This window comes from Drosophila serrata, unplaced genomic scaffold (assembly GCF_035046125.1).
Source record: "Drosophila serrata isolate PLE 108 unplaced genomic scaffold, ASM3504612v1 contig_295, whole genome shotgun sequence".
NCBI lineage: Eukaryota > Metazoa > Arthropoda > Insecta > Diptera > Drosophilidae > Drosophila > Drosophila serrata.
In genome coordinates this window covers 1,869,673-1,896,606 of record NW_028257193.1, presented here as the reverse complement: position 1 = coordinate 1,896,606, position 26,934 = coordinate 1,869,673, and the positions used below count along the sequence as shown (strand labels likewise).

Sequence of the window (26,934 nt, the reverse complement as noted above, 5' to 3'; positions counted from 1 at the left end):
AATATGATAAAATTATTTGGGATAAAGTTAAAACTCATTTCCTCTGATTTTTTAGTACAATTTTGTATCATTTCTATGTAGAGTGAGATCAAATGCACCTTAGTTAATAGGCTTAAAAAAGTGAGTCCACTCTCGCTACCTGGATTGACACACACACACACATACACACAATGCACCACGATCTTATGGCTTCCATGGCCCGTAACCATCTTACATCGATCGTTCGATATGCCAAGCCACTTGCACTTTCAGCATCGTCATTCTACTCGCGGACAACTTTCATCTTTCATCCGTATCTTGGTTGCCTGCACTTTCGTTCAATCGGTCAACGCAACTTGGCTGGATGGGAGAGTATCTATAGCTGTGTGCATGCACTGAAAGAAACATTTATTTTATTTTAGAAATTAATTTTACAAGTTTCTTTAGCTTACAACTGGTTTAGTAAAAGGGTTAATGTGTATGCCTGAGTGCGCAATATCCTCGTAAGCCGCATCGATCTATCCTATAGGATAAAGCTAAGAATAATAATCTCAGTCAACTTTCAGAATTCTCTATTATCCCGCCAAATTTAAAATAATTTTTTCCTATTAATTATACAATATAGTTTTATAATATCCTTCAGCATTTAAGCACCCATAAAGTAGAGAATTCTTTCTTATTTTTCTTTTCAAAACTATTTTAAAACGAGACGTTTTTCTTATGCGTATATTATATTGTAACTAGAAAATCATTTATTATTTTTTTCGTGTGTGCAACTATGTTGCGTTGCATCGCCCAAGGGGGCACGTCGATGTCGATGGTAATTTGCATATTTTCCGCATGCGCAGACGACTCGCGACGGCCAGTTTATTAAACAAAAATATTGACATGAAAATCGGCTTTCGATTTCCATGGGACAAATTGTGCGGCATCAGTTGCACCACCGGCAGCACCCTCCTGCCATCTCCTGCCTGCCGCCGCTTCCCCCCGGCACCCCGGCGAATCGAGATTAAATGGAAAGTGAAGTTGCGCATGCGTCGCGTCGCCAATCAAGCAAGCTCCTTTACTATAAAGCCTGAAAAGTCTGAAGTCTGAAAACAGAAAACTGAAGCTTAAGCGAACTGTTAGCTGCTCGGTTTGTCGTCTGTGTAATTAGGACAAAATGTCTAATGCTGACGATGGTGACCAATGCCGAAAATAGTAAATACAACTTGGTCTGCCTGTCGGTCGGTCCAGTTTTGGTGTCGCTTTACGCACCTTAATGATCATTTAGCGGACGCTCGGTGTTTGTTAGCCATTTACTTGGAGCGGCTTAAAGCCGATCAATCGGTCTGCAACTTTTACCTCAGCCGGGAAAGTTCTTCCATCACTTTTGACCGAAGATGTCTTTGCTTTTCGCTCTTTGTGGAATGTAAACAAAAATGGAATGCAGTTTTCTTATATGTATTTTTTTTTTTGTGTTTATTTTGCTTTTCTTTTCGGGAAGTTCAATTTCACTTGAAGCGAAACTGAAAGTTTTCTTTTCTATTTGAGGATTACGTGTGGGGATTATTTTCTCCGAACATGATATGGGATTATGTGTGGTCAGAATAGATAGGAAATGAAACGAGATTTAAAAAATGAAATCAAAATCAAAAGTTTCTTTTCTTTAATTTTATATTGAAATTAATTAACAATTGCAAATGTGAGAGATAATTAAGCATAATAATAATGTGTGTGTGTATGTTTGTATTCTCATAATAATATAATATTGTTATGGCAGTGAAGAGCTTACCCTCTCTCTTTCTCTGCTTCTCTCTTTTATACTCAACTCTCTACTCTTAGTATCTCTAGAGATAGCTCTTTCGCTCTAACTCTCTCGCTCACACTTTCTCTGTTCTCTTTGCTCGGGGACTATAAATAGAGGCAGCGACAGCCGCTCCGGGTTTAGTCTGTCCGTGGCCCTACCAGTGTTAACATCTATAGTGATAGTGGGAGTGATAGTGATTACCCTACGACCTACATAATATGACGTGGCCAATGCAATATGACTGGACAAGCAGGACTTAATTTTGATTTAATATATTGTAGATATTGCAAACGTATACTCACAGTAAACTAACTAACTTAATTAATTGATTTGGTTTCCAAGTTAATCCTTGTATTTTAGCTATTGCAAATCTAATGAAATACAAAGCCTCAAACTAGTAATTACCTTTATTCTTTTCTATTTAACTCCTTATCCCTAACTTAACTTAATTACTTAATAGTAATGTATATTTCTGATTCTAAATAAATAAGGAAGTAATGTGTGCTACCTTTGACAGCTCTTGAAATTCGGGTCAACCTTGATTTAATGCCAAATGTGGTAAGCGTAGAATAAAATGCCGTTAACAAAGAGTTTGCGGGTTCATTAGCACAGCCCAAAGCCTCGACAATGTATTTTTCTCTATTGCAATGAGCAAAACTGAATTAAAGCAACAATTATTTATTTAATCATATTTCATTGAGATTGAGCAATCAGCGGGATGAGACGGACGCTCAGAATTCCCGGCTACCTGACACTGTGCAACAACAACAAATGCCACATCAGAAGCATCTTCTGCAATTATTTGTGCATTAGAGGAAGCCCAGCGCTACCTCGGAGCTGTCGGCTAATGTCAGTTTAAGTGTTGCAGCGAATAGAAAACATACCGAGGAAGTGCATCGGGAACGGGGAAAAGCGCAGCCGGTGGGAAAATACTCGAGCAAGTTGCAACTTGCACTGCAACGGCAGTGGCATCTGGCAATTGGCAACCGGTTGGTTGCTGGGCCTAAAATAATAATATTCGCATTAAGAATGCCTGAAATGTGCCCCAAGTCCTTAAATGCATCCGCTATACGGACCGCCGTCGACCGAAAGCCAAATCGGATTAATGCATTTGACTTACCCCAAAAATGGCAGCCCACGCAGTGTTTGCTGTGGCAAGTTGCCTGTTGCCTGTGGCAGGTTGCTCAATGGACTCCAGTGCCCATAATTGCCTCAAAGGGGGAAAACATAAGAACGATTCTTTTTGGCATCCATAATAAAATGCACATTTAAACGTCACCATTTAGTTTTTGGGGCAAGCAGGAGTCGCACTGCTGACCCACATAAGACTTGGCTTTGGTCTTCATTATAAAATTGCATTGCCAAGCAATTTGCTCACATTAAAAGTTGATTTATTGACAAGCAATTAGGTATTACTATATCTATTTAACCCACAAAGGGAACAAATTCCATCCCAAAAAGAAAAACCATTCAAGTTCAAAACGAAACACTTTTAGTTGAATTTAATAATAAATTCGTAAGTACAATATTTGTCATAAAACAATATATGTATGTTGCTTGAAAATAAATATAGTTTAGGGATGAGAGAATATGAAACGTGGTGGGAAGGTGGTTTATAAGGCACACAATGGATCGATCAGTCATCGGTAATCTCTGTTATCTTGGCACTTTCGGCAAACACATCCGGTATCTCTGCTTCATCGGATCTCTCAATGATGCGATACCTCTCCGCCGCCGCCAGACACTGGATGGCCACTTCACGGGCCTTGGCACGCGACTCATCGGGCAGCTGTCCCAGTCCACTCAGAAGCTCCATAATATCCGTCTCGAATAGCTTCTTGGCGATCTCCTCGCCCGAGTTAATCATGTTAAGGATTACAACAATGCCCCGATGCTGCACGGCTGGACTGGGATTGGCAATCAGCGTATGCAAGATATCCAGGCAGCTGGCAATGCCAAGAATCTTTTCGCAGCACTTAACGGACACCGATGTGAGCATGGCCAAAGCTCCGGCACAGGCCATTGCCGTCTCCTCGTCCTCATCCTCGCAGAGCAGGGCCAAGAACTTCACGCGATCGTTGTCGCCTTCGAACATTTTTACGACATCTTCGCTCATCACCAGATTGCACAGACATTGGGCAGCCGCACGAGTGAGATACAGATGATCCTCCATTAGATAAAATTCGATCTTGGACACGCCCTGCTCCTTGATGATCCTCTGGCGGACGCTTTCGTTCATGCTGGCCAGATTGGTGAGCGCCATCAACGCTTCGAAGTTCTCCAGGGCGGTGCAATCCTGCTGCAGGAGGTTCAATAGCGGACGAATCACATCCAAAGAACGCTGGCCGCTGAAAGATACCTCTGGATTGATGGTTATACCAATCCGAGCCAGTGCCTGACAAGCATGACGTTTGCCCTTTTCGGTACCCTCAAGGGCCATGCGAAGAAGTGCTTTAACACCACCATCCTGCACCACTTTGCCCCTCAACTCCCTAAGTCCACAAACGGCATTCAGGACTCGGGCAATCAGCTCTTGAGAATTATGACTCTCCGTTTTGGCCAGGGTACAGAGGGCAGTCGTTATTCCCTCGTTTGCCAGCACTGTGATCCGCTTATTAATGAAATCCACATCATCCAGCTCGTGCTCCTCGGGTATGTGATGCTTGGCAAACTTGGCCAGCTCCACCATCTCGGGCACTAGTTCCTGCTTCTCATACGCATTGCACAGGTTCACAAAAGTGGTGACAACACCATAAATACATGACTGATCTCCAGCTCGAGCCAGATCCATGAGAGCGTGTATCGAAGCCTTATCCTCAATCAGTTTTTCCTTGCATTCGGCATCTAGGGTTAGATAAGCAAGACCATCGGCTGCCCAGCGACGGATGTCCCGATCCTTGCCAGGTTTAATGAGGAAACGACGACATGCCTCCGCCAACTTTAGAGCAGCACCATCGCCAAATGGCCGAATAGCTGCGTCCTGTCCACCGTAACTGCCCAGCTTGCAAAGACCCACCAGGGCGCGCACACGAATCGCATCATTCTTGGAGTGGTACAAACGCTTTAGGATATCCACACCCTGCTCACAGAGAGCCTTGGCCTTATCCTTTTTGGATGAGGCGGATATCAAGCACTCGCAGGCCACCCGCTGCTGCAGCTCATCGTCGGTGGTGGCCATGGCCAAAATCATCTGCAGGATGCCTGAGAAAGTAAAGCAAAGGTTTAGTTAAAGATTCCAGATTTTTCTCTTGATTGTTGCTTACCCTCCCTGGCAATGACTTGATTCCCCACATCCAGGGGCCCACTAAGTAGAGACGAAATTGCCACAGTTACTCGCACCTTCGACTCCATATCAGGCGCCAGCAGCTTATCCTTGATGAACTCATCGATTTGATCCGTGAACTTCTGCTTGGCTTCGTCATAGTACATGTTCTCGTATATGCGGGCCAGACAAACCGAAGCAATCGTTGACGATGAGCCGGTGATATCCATGGCACTCTCGTACTTGTAATCCGGCAGTTCGGAGCACACCTCCAGCAGGCGGCACAGGCCCCGGATCTCCACCAGACGCTCAGCCCACTCCAAAGCCGAGTAGTGAACATTTCTGGTGATCAGCTCCATGACCGCATCTCGAGCAGCTCCAGAAATTGTACGATCCGTTATGCTATACACGAGACATGTGAGCAGTGTGTCAATCTCCCGGTTATTCTTAGCGCACAGCTCTTTGTTTGGCTTGGCGTCCGCCTTGTTCTTCAATCCCGACAAGGCATTAATGATGGTTTGCAGGCAATACTGGGCAGTGGCCACGCAGTCCTCGTGTTTCTGGTCAAAGACTCGCATAAACCAAGGGACTCCCAGCTCCGTGAGTACGCCCTTCGTACGCTCAACGCTATTTTCGCACAGAGCGGCCACCACACGCACCATGTTCACATAGATGTCCTGATCCTTTTCCAGCTTGGCCAGCGTAGCCACCTTCTGGATACAGTGTTCTTTGTACATGAGCTCCGCTCCAGCCTGCTCCTTGGCCAAAACGACCAGGTTATTGGCTGCAGAGCGGCGCTTATCGATCGGGGCGGCAAAGTCAAAGGTTAGATCCATCATCTGCTTCACCTTCGTCGAGGTTTTGGCATTGCGTGCCACTCGTTCCTCCACGATGACATGGAGCCTTTGGAGCATGGGCTGCACGGTTTTGTTACCCGGATCCGCCTTGAACAATGCAGTGGCATCTTTATAGGCCTCCTCAAACCTTTCCAGAGCCTCATACGCCTGCGCCCGCCGGAACAGGGCCTTGGGATCCCCGGGAGCCGTCTTCAACGACTCCGTGCAGTCCTCCAAGGCGTTCTCGTACTGCTCCAGCTTCAGATAGGCGGCAGCACGGTTCTTGTAGAATACGGGCAGCTCCTTGTGTTTGGAACCCATTTTAATGGCATTGCTGTAGTGCTGCACTGCCTCCTCCCAGCGGGAGGCCTTAAAGGCCTCATTTCCCTTATCTTTATAGGTACCGGCATCGGTTACCTCCTCTGTGCTGATCGCGTTCGTCATGGTTACACAATTCTCCTCTTCTGTACGACCAGAAACAGGCTTTAAATGGAACTCCTATGAGTGCGACGAGACAAATGACTCACGATTTTGGTGGCCGATTGGTTTTGTGGCCTAAAATTCGACTGCCAGAAACTTCTCGATCGATCTCGTACAGCAGCACACACACACAGGTTTAGGTCGGCAGATGGCCAGCGGGAAAATCAAGCACGCTGTGTCGGAAAACTCAACAAAACCGAAATCCGTCTGCCCCCTAGAACTAACTATTTTTATTTTTATTTATAGACGGCCGTGCTGCCAGACGTGTGAAAGAACCGGCGCGAGGGCTGCCACCTGGCGCGATGACTTTAAATCTAGCGCTTTCAAATCGATAACAAAATCTACCCCCTTGGTGGGTAGTGAAATCACTAGTCCTCAGTATATAGCAAGCTTTTAAAGAAAGTTAAAATATGAAGTTAAATCATAGTCAGGTACATAGTTTTTCCTCTTTATTTATTTATTAAGTAGCCCAATAAAAATAATAGGAGAAAGAATTAATACAATTTCCTCAAATCAAGCAATATGATATCGCTGTAGTTCCATCTCTAGGCCAGGTGAACAACTTCAAGTTCAAACAGCTGATCCGTTTTGTTTTGGCTTTCATGTGATATAACTTAAAGAAAACAACCCAAACAGCGCCAGGGAAAGCGCCGAAGGAAGGCAATGATGTTCCAGCACGGCTTCCTGGTCTGGCGGCAGCTCGTCCTGTCCCGAAACCTACACCTGAGCGTGGCCCAGCAGATGAGCCACTACGACGCCCTTGGCATTGGAAAGAGGTCCACACAGAACGAAATCAAGGCAGCCTACTATAAACTGTCGATGCTATATCATCCGGATAAGAACAAGGGCAGTGAGAGTGCCGCCAAGAAATTCCGCGAGATCACCCAAGCGTACGAGATCCTGGGAAACTACAGGTTACGTCGCCTGTACGACAAGGGCATCGTCCACACAGCCGGCTCGCAGTATGCGCAGGATATCCACGACATGGCTGAACCCGTGGTGGAGGATGATCCGGAGACCAAGTTCTACAAGTCACGTTTCCAGAAATCCCGAGTCGCCGACTCAGAGGGACGGACGCCCATTTATGACTTTGACGAGTGGTCGCGTAGTCACTATGGCAAGTCCTTTGACCGGAGACAGGCTGCCCAGGCCAAATACGATCGAATTAAAGTGCAAAAGGAGTCAAACAAGATATCCAGCCAGACGGATATGGTTCTACTCTCCCTCCTCTTCGCCGGCGTGGCTATATACCTGATGTTCCTTGCCGAGAGCTCGTACGACACGCCCAAACAGCGGGCGGAGCAGCGGCACCGAAGGGAGCGCGAGGAGCTGGAACGAGAAGAACAACTGACCGCTCGTAAGCAATCATAGGGGTTCTCTAGTCCAATGTGTACATAGAGTTTAGCTTTAAATGTTTAAATGAATGAAAATGGCTATTTTTGTTGATAAAGATTAACTATAATCAGAACTTTCCGCTACGCTTGCGCGCTGTATATTTAGTATCCGGACGTGTTTCTAATCCTTGGCGACGGCGCCGCTCCTTCTTGGCCAGAATCCAATCGCGGGATTTCTTGGGCGCCTTGCCCCGTGCGTCCCGGCATGCATCACGTTTCTTAATGTAGTTGACCCGCCGCTCCTCCTCGGGAGAACCTGCAAAAAGGGAAGGTTATTCGTTGATTCTTTTGATGGGAAAGTCAAAAATCTCTTACCCAAGGCTTTGGGCAACTCCGCCGTTCCACCAGTCATCAGCACTAGGTAGTACTTCTTGGCCTTGGCCGAATTGGGATAGTCCACTACTAATCCACCATAGAATCCCGCCTTCATGGCCTGCGAGGTAACCATTTCGATTTGGTCAGAGTTCTCCGGATAAAATTGGAAGACAGCGCGGGCGGTGCGCGTGAGACATGAGAACAGGGTGGTGAAGAACTTGAGCAGGCGCTTGTGCGGATTGTGATACGACTTGTCGGCATTGCAGAGCCACTGGAGGGCAGAGATCGAGATGGCTCCGTCAAAGGTGCCCGGTTTAAAGGGCATGCCCTCGCCCATATCACCCAAGATGACATCCCCAGCCACCTCGCGCTCCACAGCAATGTCTAGCATGGCCTTAGATATATCAATGCCTATCCACATGTGTTCGCTCTCCTCCAGGACGCTCCCCGACAGCCCGGAACCACAGCCAATGTCCAGAATCAAGCGAGATTCGTCGTCATCTGGAAGGGCGAGCAGTTCCAGAGCCCGTTCTGCCATTTCAATTTGGATGTCAATGATGCGGGTGCTACATATACAAAGATGTTTAATTATAGATAGTGCTTTTTAAGAAATTTACTTACTTTGTGGAGTATTTCTTCGCCTCATCATCGTTGTAGAACTAGAAATGTAATTTGATATACATAGTTTAATTATTAACGTAATTTCTTTGTTTTTCACTCACAATTTCCGGCGGTGCTGAGTGCTCGGGTCTTCTGGCCATTTTTACTGTATTTTATGTAATTTTCAAAGCTCTAAATTCGAAGTTCTGCAATGTTTCCAAATAAACAAAAAAAGAACTCAACTACACGTGCAACAAACAGCTGATTGTCATTCGCCACGAAACATCTAGAGTTTTGCGGCTGATATCAACAATGTTATCGCTTATTTGTCATCACTAACAACCCAACACACACAAGTGTATTTTTAAATCATTCGTTACTTTTTCAACTTGCGTGTAATCTTTGGAAGCTCTTTTAAACATTTTTTTTAATCAATTTCGCAGCATTATTCCGGAAAACTGCGAAAATTATCATATGAAAGAGTAAAGCCGGCTATTTTCGGTGAGCGGTATGGCAATCCTACCGTTAAGTGTTACCGTTTGTTGAAAACGCTAAATTGTCAAATGTTTTCCATTTCCTTCGGTATTTTCAGTCGAGTAAAGTGGCACCTAGCAAGCAGTGAAAAGTCGTGAAAAATGCAATAATTTGATTAAATTAAAAGCAATAAACATGTGAAAAGTGATATTCCAAGTGAAGACGTGTCAGTGCATCAAGTGAATCGGTGAGTGCACCTCAAATAACCCCATAAAACCCCCAACAAAGCAACACTTGCATGGGACCGCTGTAGGTGTGGGTGTGGGGGGAATTGGGGAATTAATAGGCTGTGCATGAGTGTGTGACAGTTCTGACGCGTCAACGTCAACAAATACACAGTCTAGGTGCTAATTAGCATTCGTAAACGGAAATGCAAAAGGCCTGTCTGTTGTGCCAAATGTTTGTGTGTTGTGTTTATGTGGGCGTAAGCGTTCCTAAAAACTAGTGACACAATTCGCGGTGGAAACCTGTTATGCTGACCCGTTTACCTTGCTCCGATTCTCTGAAAAAGCGAAATCTATCCTAGCCTGAAAAAAAAAACAATAACAACAGGTTAAAGTATTGCTCTCTCGCTCTCTCTCTCACTTGCTGCCTGTCCAGCTGTTTTTGCCGGAACCGCCCTCTGTCTCTTTCTTTCCTTGCTGATCTGTAAGTTGCATCAGTGACTGTAAAACTGAAGGCGAGTGCATTTCAAACCGCATTAAAACTTGCATTTCTTTTAACGCAAGCTTACGTTGTTTTTTGTATACTTTTTGATAAATAAATGAAGCTACCGAATTCAGGTTTATAAGCGGCGGCACCTCGGCTGTGTTTGTGTACATTTTGCATATTTATGAGTCGCCATTTGGGGGGACAAAACAGGTTCTTCTTTTTGGCAACGGAACATCTTTCACTCTTTCCAAGAACAAGATTCCCCCTGCTCATCGCTGGTTACAAAATTTACGCAACAAGCCACCGATCTTGCGGTCGCTGGCCTCTCCACTCAACGAGTTTGCCAAAAACCCCAAACAAGAAAGTAGCAGGGGAACACCGACAAGCAAAGGTTTAAATACTCTTAGGAGTCAATAATTCTTTTAATTCTGGGTATTATGTTTAATATATTATTGAATTGAGAGCTTTGGAAATGAGATATTCTTCTATAACATGAAACATTCTATTAGTATTGTAATTATTCTAATGGAGGGAGGCTTAAAGGTAGACTTTGCTTGGCTTATTACGCACTTGGTCAATTTCTTTAGAACCTTGAAGCATTTTTCGCAAGACCCCTTGATAGAGTATAAACTACAAACCGAACCCGACGTTGTCATCCATTTTGGAAACCAGATACCGATACGGGGACAAAGACAAAGACACCAATGCAGAGGCACCCAACTACAGATGCTCGCTGGCTGCTGGGAAGAGTCAGACAGAGCTTCAGTTGAGTGGCTCCAGTTAGCCAGAGCAAACCGTTCCCGCCGGAAGAAAGTAAGAAAAAAATAAACGTGAAATGCGCAGTGGGTTAAGCCTTGGTCCACTGCTAGTGGCGTTGCTAGTGGGTCATCTGGCGGCTCCAGTGGCACCTGCTAACCTGCTGACCAGCTATCTGCCCGCCTCCATGCAGGCCTTGGCCTACTACATCGATCTGCTGCAGTACGAACCTTTATCGAGCACCACCGTGGAGCCCCCCTTCAATGCCGATGATGGAGGGGTCATGGAGTCTACGACAGGGATTCCGCAAAGGTCTACAGCAGCACCAACGAAAATAAGGACTACCACGCGAAAACCTAGTGGGGGAGCAGGAGGATCCGGATGGTGGCAGCCGCCCAGTTGGTGGGAGACACCACAGAGAACCTCAACCACCCGGAAACCCACATCACCACCTACACGGCCACACCGGCCGGCAATTTTCTCTCCAGCTCGTAAAGCGGAAACGGAAAGAGTGCTGGAGGGTTATGCTCTCTTCGAGGAGATTGGAGATGATGTGGACTTTGATAAGCTGCCCTTGTCACTAATCCGTGACATACAAAGCGAACACGATGACTTTACCAACGATGTCGAATCGCTGGATAACTTTCTGCGACTCTACGACGATAACTACGGAAGGGCCGCCTTTGACTTTGAGTCCGCCATGGATCGATGGAGCACTGCTTCTATAGCGGGCAAGAAGAGGGTGCCACCCACCAAGCCCTACGTTGACTTTCTGCTGGTCTATGATCTGCTCAAGCGAGACGCCAAAGCGGCAAATCTCAGCAAGTACGAGGGTTACTCCGAGGATCTACTGGAGCAGCTCCATGAACTGTCGCAGGCTTCTTCGGCCAGACAATTGCACACACTCTTCCAAAGAATGCTGGACCGTGGCGATGTCCAGCGAAGTGATGTGGTGGCTCGTGTCCAGGGTATCGTCAAGGATCTGGGCAATCCCAAAAGCGCAACAGCCAAGGCTTTGGCCTTTATACCCAGCATGCAATTTCTACCCTAAGTGCCTAGAGATACGATCAACATAAACTCGAGGAACCCACCAGTTGACCTCATCTCTGTGTGATTGGATTTAATACTTTCATTTAATAAAAATATTACGACTTTTTGATTCGTTTAGGCTAAATGCATTTAAATTCCAGGCATTTTTCATTCGATTTTAAAAACTAGACTGACTTATTTGCCACTCCTGTATAGAAATATGCCTCATTTTGAAGTTTTTGCACTTACTATTTTCAAATTATAATACCATTTCAGAATATATTTTATATTTAACAATATTAGTCAAAACTTTGAAACGTAGTAAAAGAGCTATTTCCGACCCTTTAAATCATATATATTATTGATCAGCATCAACAGCCGAGTCGATCTAGACTTCTCCGAAAGAAAAACAAAATTTAAAAATTTTTTCAAAAGTTTATAAGGGGTTACGTCGTTAAAGTTTTTAAAATTTTACAAAAAATTGAATTTTTGAATTGAATTTTTACAATTTGAAAACCTAATATGCTGATTTGTAAAGCCTTAATAGGGTTTACCAGCACAGAAAAGTTATCCGCATTAGTTATTAGTTATCATATTTAAAAAACTTTGACTTAACAAAAAATTTAAATATAAATATGCCCTAACACAATTGCAAACTTAAGCTTCCCATAGTTTACTTCTATTCTTGGTTTTAGTACTATAAATTTTCCAACCGGAAGCCCGTTCGCCACCATTTTGTGGCACAATGGCTTAACTGACACATTGGCATAGTTTAGTGGGTGTTAATGTGTTATCGATAACGGGTCAACCGGCTGCTGATGGCCGCTTTTGTTGCTGCACTTTGCATCAGCTGTGTTGATGACGTCGCGACTACATCTCTCACCCTCTCTCTTACACATGGTGGCGCTCTCTTTTACCCTCTTAGCCTTCACCCTCTCCCTCTTGTTTGCCTGCCGCCCACTTGTGCTCTTACGCTCTGGCTGTCTCTTTGGCTGCACTGTGGGTCTTGTAAAGCAAACATCCCAACTAAAATAATGTATTAAATAGGAATTATATGTTATTATGTGTTAAAAAGATTAAATTAAATTAAAACAAAGATGAGAAAATATTTAAATCAAACCAGTCGGAATGAATTTTATTGATATATTTTTTTATTGCACTACTAATATTCCCTTTTATAGAAAACCAGTTTAAATATTTATTTTTCCATATCAAAAACCCTTTTTTCACTAAATAATTTAATCTAATCTTGCCTTTTTCTATTACTTTTAACAAAATACAGCGCTCAAATTAATGCGCTGGTTTGACTCTTTCGTCCCACTGTGCGTTGGCTTTCTGCCACACTTGGTGGCTGGGCTTTTTTGCCAGCGTTGAACGCTCTTTGATTTCATTTTGTTTTTGTATTTGGTGCGCGTAGCAAGCGGCTCTTGCTCTGCTCGTTTTTCAAAGTTCCGCCCGTGTAATCTCATTCAATTCGAATCATGTTTTTTGCTTATTTCCAATTTATTAAGTGATAGTTATTGATATTTAAATGACATAATTTATTTCTAAAGTTGAACTTGAAATAAAAATACAACAACTTACAACTCTTGTTGAGGCAGTGAAAAAATTCGGTTTCTTAGTTGGTGGAAAAGTTATCGATTTGTGTGAAAGTTGCAGGCTGCTGCAGATTGGCGAAAGAAAGTTTTCTGGAAATGTGAAGGAAAGAAAGCAATCATAACAATGGAAAACTTAAACTTTGCACGCACACCGCAATTTCTGCGCAAAGTTATCTACGAAGCGCGCAGGTAAATGCAAAAAGGAAAAACACACACAAAAACAATGCAATGGGGTGGGTGCAGGGCGCACAGGGTGGCAGGGGTGAAAAAAGGGAAAAGTCAACCCTCCAGTGTTGAAGAAGTAACACCACCCGCCGGCGACCGGGTCACCCTGTACCCGCTAAGGTACTCCGTCTAGCCGGGAATCAAGTTGAATTTGTGGCTGGTTCTTAATTCTTAGCCTTCTTCTTGATTCTCGTTTCTTGCACCTCACAGGTTTTACTTGTTTTCCTTTTTCAAGTGGAGGCGGCGAAGTCGAAGTCGGAAAAGAGGCGCTGCAGCAGCCGGGGTTAGCGTCTTATGTAACATAACTCGAACGCCTGCAGACGTCAGTGGTTGAGTGTCCTCCTCATGCCTCCAGATTTCTTGTCCTTCTTCGAGTTTGAACAGCTAAGGGTACAAAAATAGGCATACCCCAGAGAATAAGTTTAATTCAGTATTCAGTATGGTCTTCTTATTAAATCTAAGGCATTACAGCGAATATATTTCTATTAACATCGTTTTAAACCACGAGGCAATTTCAAAGATATGTCTTTTAATGGTAAAAAAATAATATATTTTAACTAAAACGTATACAGTTAGTCTTCCAAAAATGATTTCTGAGACTTGTTTTAAACAAAAAAGATTTTAACCAAAATTTAGCAGTATAAAGATCCGTAAACTATGTTACTTTGATTAGTTTAATGTATAACTGAGACAGGAAGGTGTCAAAATCGGCATGCCTTTTGATTATATCTAAGAAAATTGCTATATATTTCCTTCAATTTCATCACCGGCATGTTCTACTTATACTCACAGATAGTTTTTCCCTAAAAACATTTATAATTTACGACAAAACATCTGGAATTTTGACCACAGCTGTACTTTTGCAAATATGTAAGAGGGGTTTGTGCATGTGCAACACGCGTCACTTGAGGCATAAAACCGCATACAAAGCCAAAAGACAACAAAACAACCGAGAGAAGGAGCTGCAACGATTTGGAAACCCTTTAAGGCCTAGAACCCCCAAGCCGGGGATACCCTTAAAGAGCTCAGCAGTTAGTCATAGGAAAATGCATATATGTATATTTGTATACATTCATATACATGCAATTCTGAAAAAGTCATCACAAAAAAAGTATGAAGTCATCTTGCACGGATTTCGAACCTACAGGAAGTTTAAATACCCTTCTATTTTATCCATTTTATTTTTAAATTGCTTAGGTATTTATTCTTCTTAATGGTTTAGATAAAAAATCTGATAAGATTATCGAAAGTATCTCACTGAATTATCCTCGAAACATTTAGATGTACAATTTGCATTATAGATTTTAAAATTTTAGAGTATTCTCCTTGAGACCAGAAGCGTTGGCTTGCATGCCAATGCCATGCCCCATTGTGCACCTCTTTCCCCATCTCCCCAATCGTCCTTACTCCTCGATGCCTTTGTTTTCGGCCACGCTACCCCATTACCCAAAGCCGGCGGCCATCATTTCGTGTTTCCTATACAAGGGCCTCTTCTTCTTCTCCTCCCTTTGATTCTCACTAGGAACAGCCTTTGTTTCGGATTAATAATTTGGCTCCTCGTCCGCCATCTGTGTCAATGGGTGTTGCTATCGAGCCCAAGGCAACAGCAGCTTTTCTCGCACTTATCAAATCCGAATGTGTGTGTGAGGAAAACAAAAGAAAATGGGGTAGTGGGTGGGTTCTTTTAGAATGGTAAATGATGCAGCTTCCGTTTGAAACAAGTCGAACCTTGATGGGTTCCAAGTGATGTATTTAAATATGTTTTTTCGGCCTGTCATCAGCATTACCATCGTCATAGTCATCTTATATACATATATAAAAAAAGAGTGTGATGCATGCTTTTCCACACAATTCATTCGTCATGATTTCCCCACTTTCCTCTGCCTTTTTTAACTAAAAGTTTTTGTGCTTTGTTCATAGTGTTCTTTACAAAATAGTTGGGTTTTTATCATACATAGTTCCATCCGGGTTTAGAATGCCTTAATAGATGTAACACAAAACCTAATTTTCATTTATTTTTATACATTTTTTGTGATGACCTAATTCCCAATTCGATATCTATATTTAAATAAAAGAAATGTATCTGAAAATATGACGTTAATCGATAATGCAGCTGTAATTTTAGTAAACGGATTCTTTAGTATCAAATGACAAGGTCAAAGCCTCTTCTCAAGCAACCCAACAAAACCGACACATCGTCGTCAGCCATATGTTGATTTTAATTAATGAAACATTCCGCAATTTATTTTGTTATTTATTTCTCACTCTCCCTCTCTCTCGGTGGCACTCTCTTTGCAGATCGTTTATACACAGCGATCCCGCCGCTACCTCAACCGCCGGTTCCCACCCAGACAGAGAGGAGGAGGAGGAGGCGTCATCCGAAATGGAACTCGCCCACACTTTGACCCTCAATGAGGAGGCCCTCAAGCAGCTGCCGGAGCACAAGCGACCGGTATTTGAGTTGGAGTGGCTGCGTTACCTGGAGAAGGCCCTGCCCACTGTGGCCAAGCATGAGATTAAGGCCAGCCAGAAGAAGCTGGTGCAGCAGCTGTCAGAGCGAATCCAGGGTGCCCCTGGTCCGCCCATGCGAAAGCTCATTGCCAGTGCCCTGGCCACTCTGTTCTCCGTCGGCGACACTTTTATGCTCTTCGACACTGTCAATGCCTGCAATGATATTCTTAAGAATAAGGATGACTCGCCCAGCTACCTACCCACCAAGCTGTAAGTAAACTACACTTAGTAAAATATATTCTACCATTTAATTCAATGTTTTATCTTGCAGTGCTGCCATCTGCGTGCTTGGATCGATGTACGAGAAGCTGGGACGGATGATGGGACGAACCTATGAAGACACTGTGCAGATACTCATCCGCACTCTGCGAAATGCCGAATCCCAGGCGAGAATTGAGATTATGCACACCTTGGAGAAGGTGAGCGCTGGCATGGGAACAGCCATAGCCAATGTCCACAAGGATATCTACAAAGCAGCCAAACACTGTCTTCTGGATCGAGTAATGGCCGTTCGAGTGGCCGCCGCCCGTTGCATTCTCAAAATGATCTATAGCGCATCATTTCTTTACCAAACTGAGCTCGAGAGCCTGGGAACTCTTTGTTTCCGTGCCTTCGATGGAAGCAACTACGAGGTTCGGTGTGCTGTGGCTCAGCTTCTGGGCACACTTTTGGCCTACACGCAGCAACTGGCTGAAGCAGCAACGGGAAATAAGAAGCAGGCTCAGGCAGTGGCTATGCAGGCGGCTAAAGGAGCCACTCAGCGTTTGGTCTCCCTGGATGAGGCACTTGGCATCCTGATGTCCGGATTCCTGCGCGGAGGAGCCTCATTTCTTAAAGGAACCGGGGAGATAATCAAAGGAAGTTCGGGAGTCAACAGAGAAGTACGAGTGGGTGTAACGCATGCCTATGTCGTCTTTGTCCAGTTCATGGGCAGCGTTTGGTTAGAGCGACAATTGAGCACGTTCCTGGCACATGTTCTGGATCTGGTGGCGAATCCAAAGGCAGCCTGTTCTCACGTGGATGCGGTGTACTCCCGCAAGTGCATCAACTTCATACTTCGTTCCACAATTGGCAAGATGCTGGGCGAGAAGGCACAAAGTGCCGCCTGCAAGGAACTCGTCCATTTGGTGGCCAAGCAGATGAACTCCATAGACTTTAATCCGGAAAACGCCAAGGACTCCAACCAGGAGACACTCTTTAGCCAGCACCTGCTGGTGTGTGCTCTGCAAGAATTGAGCTCTCTACTGATTGGACTGGGTACCACGGCGCAGAACCTTTTAGGAGATCAATCATTGCAAGCAATCGACGCCACTTGTGCTGTTCTAGTGCATCCTTGTGCCGCAGCCCGCTTGGCAGCCGCCTGGTGCTTGCGGTGCGCCTGTGTTGCGGTTCCGGGTCAGATTACTCCCTTGATTGACCGCTTTGTGGAGGCCATTGAGCAAATGAGATCATCGCCAGAGGCCATCGCGGGCTATAGCTGCGCTTTGGCGGCCATTTTGGGTAGCGTTCGATACTCGCCCCTGGGCATTCCCCACACCAAGGGCAAGGTCGTCTTCAATTGTGCAGAGGAATTGTTGCGATCAGCTTCCCAGAATAGTCGCATGTCGCTGCATCGCACTCAGGCCGGATGGCTGCTGATTGGTGCAATTATGACATTGGGATCACCTGTGGTCAAGGGTCTGTTGCCTCGGATGTTGCTCCTTTGGCGAAACTCATTCCCGAGATCTAATAAGGAATTGGAATCGGAAAAGGCACGCGGAGATGCTTTCACCTGGCAGGTGACGCTGGAGGGACGTGCCGGTGCTCTGTCCGTGATGCACAGCTTCTTGCTGAATTGTCCGGATCTGGTTACGGAGGATATAACCCGAAGGCTGCTTACACCTATTGAGAGTGCTCTGGCTATGCTGGTCAAGTGAGTCTATCAAATCATAAATGTATATATTTTGTATTAATTTTATTTTATTCTTTGCAGCTTGGCATCTGTCCTCAAGAGCTACGGCACCCAGCTAAAGGCTCCGGCGGCTATGGTTCGCTTGCGGCTCTTCGAGACTCTCACCTTGCTGCCAGCGAATGCCCTGGAAGCCTCCTATACACATCTCCTTCGCATGCTAGTCTCGGAGTTTACGCTTTCGGATAATGCGGCAAATACCACGAATTCGTTGCTCCGTACACTTTGTCATGGCGATGATTCTATCATTCTTGGAACATGGTTGCAGGAAACAAATCATCGCACCATTGAAGATCAGGTAAAGTTATATTGGACAGGACATATGGGACTGTATATTCGTCTAAGTGTGTTTGTGTGACCTCTTGATCCCAGGGCGTAGGCTAAATATCTCCAAAAATATCACAATTAAATTAATTCCTAAACCCATCTGATAACTTCTGTGATACACCCTTTCTTACTGTACATTCTCTATCCAATCTCTTTCCTCTCTCTCTTGATATAATTGTGCATTGATCCTAAGATGGAGCCCAATCGCAAAGTCGATGGCGAGCATGTAAGTGGAGTGCAATGCAATGGCTAAACGTGCTTTTTTCCTCTTACTCAAATTTAATATATATTATTCGTATGCATGACTATACTATCTTAAGTATTTCGATGTTAATCTTTTCTTTATGTGCATGCATAGGCTTTTTTCTTTTATTTATTATTTTATATATTTAGAACAATGATTACAAGTTAAAAATGGTTTGACTTCTAGACTCGTTTATTGAGTTGCTTTTTGGGCAGCTTCTTGACGAGAGCCCACCTAAAATCCTTAATTATTTGTTGTAGTTTTTATTATTTTCATTTCTTCAAAGATAAGACAAACTCATATACACTATCTAACTCACTCTTGTATCTTTTGTTTAGCTGCAACCGAATAGCGCCGCTGGATCTGGAGCATTGGAGCATGATCCCTGCTGCTTGTACCGTCCCAGTTGGTCCGCCCAGGGCAATGGATCTACCACTGGTGGTACTGCCTCATCAGCATCAGCATCGTCTGGCGTAGGAAGCCCTGGCAGTGGAATGACAAACAGCATTCAGTTGATTAGCAAAGTGCAACAGTGTCCAGGACCCTTGCCCCTAGGAGTGGCTGTGATCGATATGGCTGTCACTCTCTATGGCACCATCTTCCCCAAAGTGGCCAACAAGCATAGGCTGCAGATGCTGGAACACTTTGCAGAGTGCATCCGACAGGCGAAGAGCAGCAGGCAGGAAGCCATACAAATGAACATATTCACGGCATTGCTGTGTGCTCTGAAGAATCTGACGGATAGCAAGACGAGCCTGGGGCAGGAGGATGTGCGAAAGAGTGCCACGGCATTGGTGGTGGCCTCGCTGACCAGTCCCAATTCCACGATTCGCTGTGCAGCTGGTGAAGCTCTGGGCAGATTGGCCCAGGTGGTGGGAGATTCCCACTTCACCGCCGAGTTGGCACAAAATAGCTTCGATAAGCTGAAGTCAGCGAGGGATGTGGTCACAAGGACAGGGCATTCGCATGCCTTGGGCTGCCTTCATCGCTATGTGGGCGGCATGGGCTCGTCACAGCATCTGAGCACAAGTGTGTCCATCCTCCTCGCCTTGGGTCAGGACAGTGCATCACCGGTGGTCCAAGCTTGGTCACTTTATGCATTGGCGCAAATTGCCGATTCCGGCGGTCCCATGTTCCGCGGTTATGTGGAGGCCACCCTGACGCTATGCCTGAAGCTGCTGCTTACTGTTCCCCATGCCCACGTGGATGTTCATCAGTGTGTGGGTCGAGTGGTGAATGCTTTGATCACCACCGTAGGACCAGAGCTGCAAGGTTCAGGTGGAGGAGTGGCCAACTTAAAGGGATCCTTCCTTTGCTCGGCAGCTCTTCTCCAAGCCCACTCGGATTCCCTGGTGCAAGCAGAGGCCATTGGTTGCCTGCAGCAGCTGCATCTCTTCGCCTGTAAATCCCTGCAGCTGGAGGAGTTGGTGCCCACGCTGGTTGGAATGCTGTCCAGTAACTACTTCATCCTGCGCAAGGCCTCAGTGTCGTGTCTGCGCCAATTGGCTCATCGGGAAGCCAAAGAAGTGTGTGATTTGGCCTTAACCATTAACGCCGAACAGCTTCCGGACTTGGTAATCACGGAGTATGGACTGCCAGGATTGCTCTTTTCGCTGCTGGACACCGAAACGGATGTCGAGATGCTGAAGAATATCCACGACACGCTCACTTCCATGCTGCAAATGCTGGCTGCGGACAATCTTAGCTCGTGGTTGAGTCTCTGCAAGAATGTGCTAACCGTGGCGGTGGAAGGTGGACTCAATGATGATCCCGCTGGCGGAGATCCGAACAAGAGCAAGGATGCAGGCGGAGCAGAGCAGGAGGAGGAGGACGAAGAGGAGGAGTACGCCGATGATGTGACCGAATACCGAGCAGAGGAGAATACTTCCACCCATCCCGCAGTGCAACCGAGGTGGCCAACTCGTGTCTTTGCCGCTCAGTGCGTACGGCGGATCATCTCTAGCTGTGAGGCTGCTAGCTCCGTGCACTTTGACCTTCTGCAGGCTAAGGAGCAGCAACTGATACGATCTCGTGGAGATTATCTCATTCTGCATTTAGCGGAGCTCATTCGTATGTCCTTCATGGCCGCCACATCTGACTCGGATCAGCTTCGATTGGAGGGTTTGCGCACGCTGCAGGAGATCATTGATCGCTTTGCCAACGTTCCCGAGCCCGAGTTTCCCGGTCATTTGCTACTGGAGCAGTTTCAAGCTCAAGTTGGGGCCGCCTTGCGTCCTGCTTTTGCTCCCGATACACCATCTCACGTCACGGCCGCCGCCTGTGAAGTTTGCTCCGCTTGGATTGGCTCCGGAGTCGCTCGCGATATTGGAGATTTGAGGAGAGTCCACCAGCTGCTTGTTAGTTCGCTGAGCAAGCTCTCCACGAAAACCAACAGCACGCAGTTGTACAATGAATCCATGGCCACGCTGGAGAAGTTGAGCATCCTGAAGGCCTGGGCAGAGGTGTACATTGTGGCCATGTTGGGAAATGGCAAGGCTCCCGCTTCGCTACTGAGCCTGCAATCCCAACAGTCGGGCGGAATTCAATCTATAACCAGCGGTGTGGAGACCAACGATCAGGATCTTCCTGCGGAGAGCCGAGGAGAGAGTCTTCTTGGCTTGGTCCAACCAGAGCTTCAGAATCTCTCCGCTCACTGGCTGAGTGCCATGAAGGATCATGCCTTGCTCCTGCTCCCAGCGGAATTCCAATCCCAATTGCCGCACGACGGCGGTGCCTTCTACACCACGGACACCATCAACTCCTCGAAACCCCACTACATGACCAGTTGGCCACCAATCCTCTATGCCTCTGCTCTCTGGCTGCGAGATGAGGGTTTCGCTCGTCACCAGGATACAAGGGAAACAACGGCGGAGTCGAATAATAACCAGATAACTCATGGATCACTCTCGGCTGATCGCTTCCACATGATCTTCGGCATCTGCATGGAGGCGCTGTGCAGCATGAGGAGCTCGGAAAGACCCAGGAATATAGTGAGCTGCCTGCGATCGCTCCACAGCATCTTCGATTCGGATTGGGCCAGAAGGCAGTTGGTTAAAGATCGAGCCTTAACCATTGAGCTCTGCCATGTTCTACACCGACAGATCCTGACCAGAGATGAACTGCTCGTGCAACTGCTCTGCATGGAGATCCTAAAGCAAACAATTCGAGCCGCCAAGGAGGATTTGGATAGAAAACGGGATGATAATGCCAATTCGGAGGAAGGAAACGGATCAGAACGAATTGGGGAAGATGATTCAATGCAGCCCGGAAGCTCCCATGTCTATGCCGTCTTGGAGGTGTGCCTCTGCCTCTTTGTCCGCCAAATACCGAGCATGAATCCGACGAGACAGGGAGTTGGTGGCTCTGGAGGTCTTCAGCTTGACTTTGCCTATGCCAAAATGGCAACCGGGTCCTCCTTCTTCTCGGTATTGGGTGATGATAACGGCTTACTAGTGGCCACCGGACTGCAATGCGTAGAACAATTATTGGATTTGTGTACTCCCAAGGGTGCCCTAGGCATCCTGCCCACCGTCCTCTACATGACCACCAGTATCGTTAAGGAGATAGCCAATAAGTCGGCCATAGATAGCACCATTTTGGCAAATACCAGCGCAGTGAAGGCTGCTCTCCAGTGTCTGCGTTCCGTTTGTGTCCACAAGTGGGCCAAGGTGGAGGAAACATCTGAGGAGTGGCAACAGCTGCTCCAAAGCTCCCTGGCCACAATTGTGGATCTTACGAAGACGGCCGGTGATAATGAGGAGAAGCGAGTTGATGAAGTCACCATGTTGCTGGCCATCGCTGTCTTCATCTTGCACACACCCGCCTCCGTGGTGTCCACGCCATCATTGCAATATCCCTGCATCAATCACTTCAGGCAGTGCCTGCAGTCGGATCACCTCTCTGTGAAGCTGCGATGCATCGAAACCACCCGATCAATCTTCGCCAAAGCGGACCTGAAGACAGCCACTCCATACATCCACGCCCTGGCGCCACGAATCATTGAGTCACTGTATGCCGAATCTAGCAAGGTCCCGGCCAGTGAGCTGGAGTTGCAGGTCACCATCGAGAGCATTGTCACCGTGGAGCAGCTGATTGATTTGGCAGAGCCACAGCACCGTGAGTGTGATTGTTATATATTAAATACTATTTGCACAATATCTTGCTCTTGCCCTCCTCTTGCTCTTCGGGGTACTCCTGTGAAACTGTTACTCCTTTTACAACTAATAGAAACTGTGGGCAAATGGGATAAATGTCTAGAATAGAGAATACTTTATAATTATTTTAAGAGTATGTTTTAAGATGGTATATTTATATTATCTGCGAACCTATAGGTATCAACCTTTTCTTAACTTATACAAATTTGATCAGGAGTACCCTGAGTTTAGAACTTAGGTAGTTTAAAAGCGGAACGCTATTTCTCCTCAAGCTTTTCTAGTTAACACTATCCCTAATCCAATCCAACATTCTTTTAACTTATAGTCTTTTGCATTGGCCATTCGGCTTTTCTGTGTCATCTCATTATTGATTTTAAATATTTGTGGTTTAGGGAAAAAATACATAGTACTTTACATTAAGAGCTGCACACACTTTTGAGACAAAAAAAAAAAATACGTTATTATATATATTTGCTCTTTTCTCTGTCTTCCCCCTTAATCAACTCACGAAAATCATATACAAAAACACTAATATAATTATCAAACAAAAATAAACTGTTAGGAAACATGAACTTGCTACAAGGTAAATAGATATATAGATCGATCCAACAAATGCATATGTTTCATGTTGTCAGTACAGTACATTTCAAAAATATAAGACAGTTTTTAATTTAAAAGTAAAGTATATTTGTATTGAATTAATAATTAATTCTGTTACTTAACGTATTAAGGTCTTATATTTTTAGAAAAGTACTGTTTATTGCACTCTCAATGTTTTGAAATGCACCAACAAGCCATAGAATAATGAATATCAAATAGAGATCTAGATGTAGATCTATAAATCACGCTTTAAATGTTGCATGTGTTCGTGAATGTAATATACACCTGGATTTAGCTAGCGGCGTGTGTAAAGAGATGTTCAAAGACTTTCGGCCTAACAAAACTCAACTATTATTAATTATTATTCCCTTTTCACAGACATACAAATGCTGACACTGCTGGTGCCCGTGCTCATTGGATTTTTAGCGGAGCCAAGCAAACTTCGGACGCTGCCCAAATACCAGAAACAACTGCATGACCAGGCGCTGCAGTGGCTATTGAAGATCGGCCCCAAGCATCCGCAGGAGTTTAAGGCTTTGATGGGCCAAACACCGGAGCTGCGACAGAAGCTGGAAGCGGCCATTCGAAGCCAACAGCAATCTATTAATATTGCCCAAAAGGCAACGGAGGCGCAGAGAAACCTCCTGGCAAAGCCACAAAAGCCCACGATCAAGTTAAAGACGGACTTTAGTAACTTCCAATAAGTAGAAAGCGGAGAAAAGTCGGGAATCAGCCCCCTACACGTAGTCTACAATCCGCGAATGCTAACATAAAAATGCTTAACAATAAAGAATGTTCCCACTTTATACAATAGGATGGATTGATCTTGACAATGAATGTTGTTCGGAAGTAGAATTTAATCTTTGGACAATTTTAAGCAGTTTTGCAGGCTCTAAATGTACAGCAAATTTCTTAATATTTAAAAAAAACACCATGACTTTTGTTGTATAATTAAATGTGATTATAAATATTTAATTCTTTTATTTCTTTTGATCGTATACAAAAACGTTTAGAGTGGAAAGCTTAATTGTTTATAATATTATCTAAAGATTACGTTTGCTTGCATCAACAAACTCGAGCCAACCCCGATGCACTTATTGGTGAGGAACTCATGCTGTCCGGCGTATAATTATGCTAAATATATGTGAAACACAATGAAAGTACCTACAAGTTTATAAATTATTTGTTAGCTATTGTAATGAATTATTATACAATAACGCAATAATATACAGTAAAGAATAATAAAACTTATAAAGCTTATTTTAAGTTATACTTTTAAGGAATTATGTAATCTACCTCCACTTCCTGCTTGACAGTGGTGCTCATTATCTCGTCCTCGCTGAGCGGTTCCGATTTGAGGCAGCTCTTCGACTCGCATTCGGTTAAAATGCTTCCCAATTGAATGTAATTTGTAGCTGGACGTGGACATTTCGTCAAGGCGGAGGGCAGATTTGTGAACAGGGTTGACTCCAGTCGGCTAAGCAGAGTCGTTCGGTAGAAGAGAGCCCGCAACCGCATACGGAAAAGCTGGATAGCTGGTGAGGATTCATCATAATCGTCGTACGCCTGCGATTCTGAGTCCGAGTCCTGCTTGCGTCCTTCGCCAGAGAGAATGCAAATGCTACGGAATCCCATCATTGTGGAGAAGCTAGGAGGCAGGAGGGGGCTCTTCGCATCATTAACACCATCATCCGGCAGATTCTTCATCATGATGTTGTAGCTCTTGATCAGTTCCTTCGGCAAGACGCAACTTTGTATTGTTACAGGAAGCTTCGGTGGCTTATAAGCAAGAGCCCTCGCCACATAGACAAAATTTTTGGAGTCTTGTGGTAGCGAAAAGACAGCCGGTTGTGTAATTGCCAGATTGTAAGCGTATTTAAGAAAGTCGCGGAAGTCCAAGTCGATCTTAGCCATCCTAGCATCAATATCTAACTCGACTCTGGGCCTTTTTGATTTTGGCTTCCGCAAGCGTGACAACTTTCTCTTTTCATCAGCAGCAGCTACTAAGGATGCCGGATCCTTTTGCCATTCCTCCAAACGCTGGGCCCAGTTATCAGACGTGACCACCGATACCTTCTTTGACTTTCGACGAGGTAAATCCTCGACCGTTGCCGAGGGGTTCCGTTCGAGAAATTGCTTGATGACCATGAATCGGGTACGACAGCTGGTACGCGAATGGTTGCCCAGAAATGTGGCGCATTTCACCCACTGCGAGGGTCCATGTTCAGTGACAAAGGCCATCAGGCGGGTATCGTCCCGCACTGACCAGGAATCGGTCTTGTTGCGTTGCGCCAGCACGTTGTGGTAGCGCGTCCGCAGTTGTGCCAAGGATCGGTTCGGGAATAAGGTACGCGGGAAACAGTGGAACTTACCATTGTACTCTTCCACGGCGGCAAACAGCATCATGTCCTCTTTGGTGGTAAAGGGTTCTACAAGATCGGAAATGTACAGAAAAAGAAGTGGAAAAAGACGGAAGGAAACGTACCGTGACTGATGCTAGGATGCAAAACATAAAAGTAACGGCCAATAAGCGTCGACTTGGATCTCCCCGGAAAATACTCAGCCACATTCTGCCAATTAATAATGTTATTCGACGTGTTTCGCTCGACCTGCATTCGGAGTCGCTCGTTTTCCTGATCGGTCCAGCGAAGGACTCCCTTCGACTCAACATTATGACGCAGGGCGCTGTGGAAGCGGACGAAGCATTGGTAGTCCGACCGCCGGTCGAGCATATCGGCTATAAGCGCCCAATTCTGCATTCGATTCGCCGTGACCGCCGATATCAGAGACTCATCCTCTTCCGGCGACCAATCGTCGCGTCTGAGATCCGGCCTTAGATAGACGCTCCACATGGCCTCGCAACTGAAGGGGGAATGCCGATACTCAACGTCCAGTGTGCTAATTTGATTCCAATCGATGCTGAAGCTGCTGTCGGCTTGGGTCAAAAGATTTACCAGTGTTATAACGTGTCGCTCAACAGGCTTCCGCTTCCGACTGCTGCTGGGTTGTTCAGCTATCCTGTTGTTACTGTGATCCAACAACTGTAGGATAAAGATTCTATAGTTGCAGTAATTAGGAGAACACCGAAAGCCTTACTTGTTGTTTAATGCCCATGATCACGTTCTTCTTATCCTTTAATGTCCATACATGCCGGGACCGCATATCAAAGTCGCTGGGAAACATTTCCGTGTGGCAGCGCGTCTCATAGTCATCGTTATTCGGACAGCTACGACCGTCAACGTCTCGGAAGTAGAGGTTTCCCTTGAAAAGGAAGGTACCCTTACGCAGGATCGCTCCGCTAGTGTTGAGTGGCTCCGAGCCAAAATGTGAGCGCGACTTCAGGCGCCGCACCAAGATATCCTCATTCCGGGCATATCGTGCCTTTACAATTTGCAGAAGTTCCAAGATCTTTTTCCGGACTTGCTTCAGGCGGCGCTGCATCTCCTGGTTTAGCAGCAGTGCGTTGGCACCACCTGGCTCGGCGGTGCTCTGCAGTAGGTCTGATATTTCGGCCAGCACCTGGTGGTGATTAAGCCTGAAATCCACGTCCTCCTCATCGCCCATCGTGCCGGAATCGAGTTTGTTTATATTGCTTTGCCAAGAATGCAATTCCGTAATAGTGATGTGTTCAAATAGGCAAGAACTATCGATAGTTTGTCTGACAGAAAAAAAACTCTAAAGTCGGCTTTTAACTACCCTGTA

At 45.4% G+C, this 26,934-nt stretch overlaps 6 protein-coding genes across 14 annotated transcripts; 3 read left to right on the top strand and 3 right to left on the bottom strand.

Moving 5' to 3' along the window:
- Positions 1-3,243: 3,243 nt before the first annotated feature.
- Positions 3,244-6,634, bottom strand: unc-45 (unc-45 myosin chaperone). 2 transcript variants are annotated; one of them, XM_020961830.2, is made up of 3 exons: positions 6,394-6,634; positions 5,032-6,330; positions 3,244-4,969 (listed from the first exon to the last, which is right to left on the bottom strand). In XM_020961830.2, the coding sequence occupies exons 2-3, from the start codon at positions 6,308-6,310 to the stop codon at positions 3,405-3,407; spliced, it is 2,844 nt and encodes a 947-aa protein (XP_020817489.1). In that variant the 5' UTR covers positions 6,311-6,330; positions 6,394-6,634; the 3' UTR covers positions 3,244-3,404. The 2 variants fall into 2 exon arrangements, with proteins under 2 accessions (XP_020817489.1, XP_086693221.1); XM_086837095.1 differs by having other exon boundaries at positions 5,032-6,618.
- A 375-nt stretch (positions 6,635-7,009) lies between these two features.
- On the top strand, positions 7,010-7,814 carry LOC110191089 (dnaJ homolog subfamily C member 30, mitochondrial). The gene has a single exon (XM_020961834.2). It carries the CDS (start codon positions 7,010-7,012, stop codon positions 7,715-7,717), a length of 708 nt encoding a protein of 235 aa, XP_020817493.2. The 3' UTR covers positions 7,718-7,814.
- Positions 7,783-8,992, bottom strand: LOC110191088 (18S rRNA (guanine-N(7))-methyltransferase). Its single transcript, XM_020961833.2, has 4 exons — positions 8,778-8,992; positions 8,677-8,714; positions 8,056-8,621; positions 7,783-7,996 (listed from the first exon to the last, which is right to left on the bottom strand). Exons 1-4 carry the CDS (start codon positions 8,814-8,816, stop codon positions 7,809-7,811), a joined length of 831 nt encoding a protein of 276 aa, XP_020817492.1. The 5' UTR covers positions 8,817-8,992; the 3' UTR covers positions 7,783-7,808.
- A 224-nt stretch (positions 8,993-9,216) lies between these two features.
- On the top strand, positions 9,217-24,492 carry LOC110191084 (HEAT repeat-containing protein 5B). Of its 8 annotated transcripts, none has more exons than XM_086837091.1 (8): positions 9,222-9,376; positions 15,747-16,169; positions 16,231-17,871; positions 17,932-18,205; positions 18,428-18,460; positions 18,817-22,594; positions 23,195-23,215; positions 23,611-24,492. In XM_086837091.1, exons 2-8 carry the CDS (start codon positions 15,832-15,834, stop codon positions 23,934-23,936), a joined length of 6,411 nt encoding a protein of 2,136 aa, XP_086693217.1. In that variant the 5' UTR covers positions 9,222-9,376; positions 15,747-15,831; the 3' UTR covers positions 23,937-24,492. The 8 variants fall into 8 exon arrangements, with proteins under 8 accessions (XP_086693218.1, XP_086693217.1, XP_086693219.1 ...); XM_020961823.2 differs by lacking the exon at positions 9,222-9,376 and adding an exon at positions 13,001-13,412; XM_086837092.1 differs by lacking the exon at positions 23,195-23,215 and having other exon boundaries at positions 9,217-9,376.
- Positions 9,469-11,780, top strand: ImpE3 (Ecdysone-inducible gene E3). The gene has a single exon (XM_020961832.2). The coding sequence runs from the start codon at positions 10,676-10,678 to the stop codon at positions 11,645-11,647; it is 972 nt and encodes a 323-aa protein (XP_020817491.2). The 5' UTR covers positions 9,469-10,675; the 3' UTR covers positions 11,648-11,780.
- On the bottom strand, positions 23,620-26,906 carry Pbp95 (proximal sequence element A Pbp95). Its single transcript, XM_020961831.2, has 3 exons — positions 26,329-26,906; positions 25,718-26,273; positions 23,620-25,661 (listed from the first exon to the last, which is right to left on the bottom strand). The coding sequence occupies exons 1-3, from the start codon at positions 26,794-26,796 to the stop codon at positions 24,508-24,510; spliced, it is 2,178 nt and encodes a 725-aa protein (XP_020817490.2). The 5' UTR covers positions 26,797-26,906; the 3' UTR covers positions 23,620-24,507.
- Between the last annotated feature and the right edge of the window lie 28 nt (positions 26,907-26,934).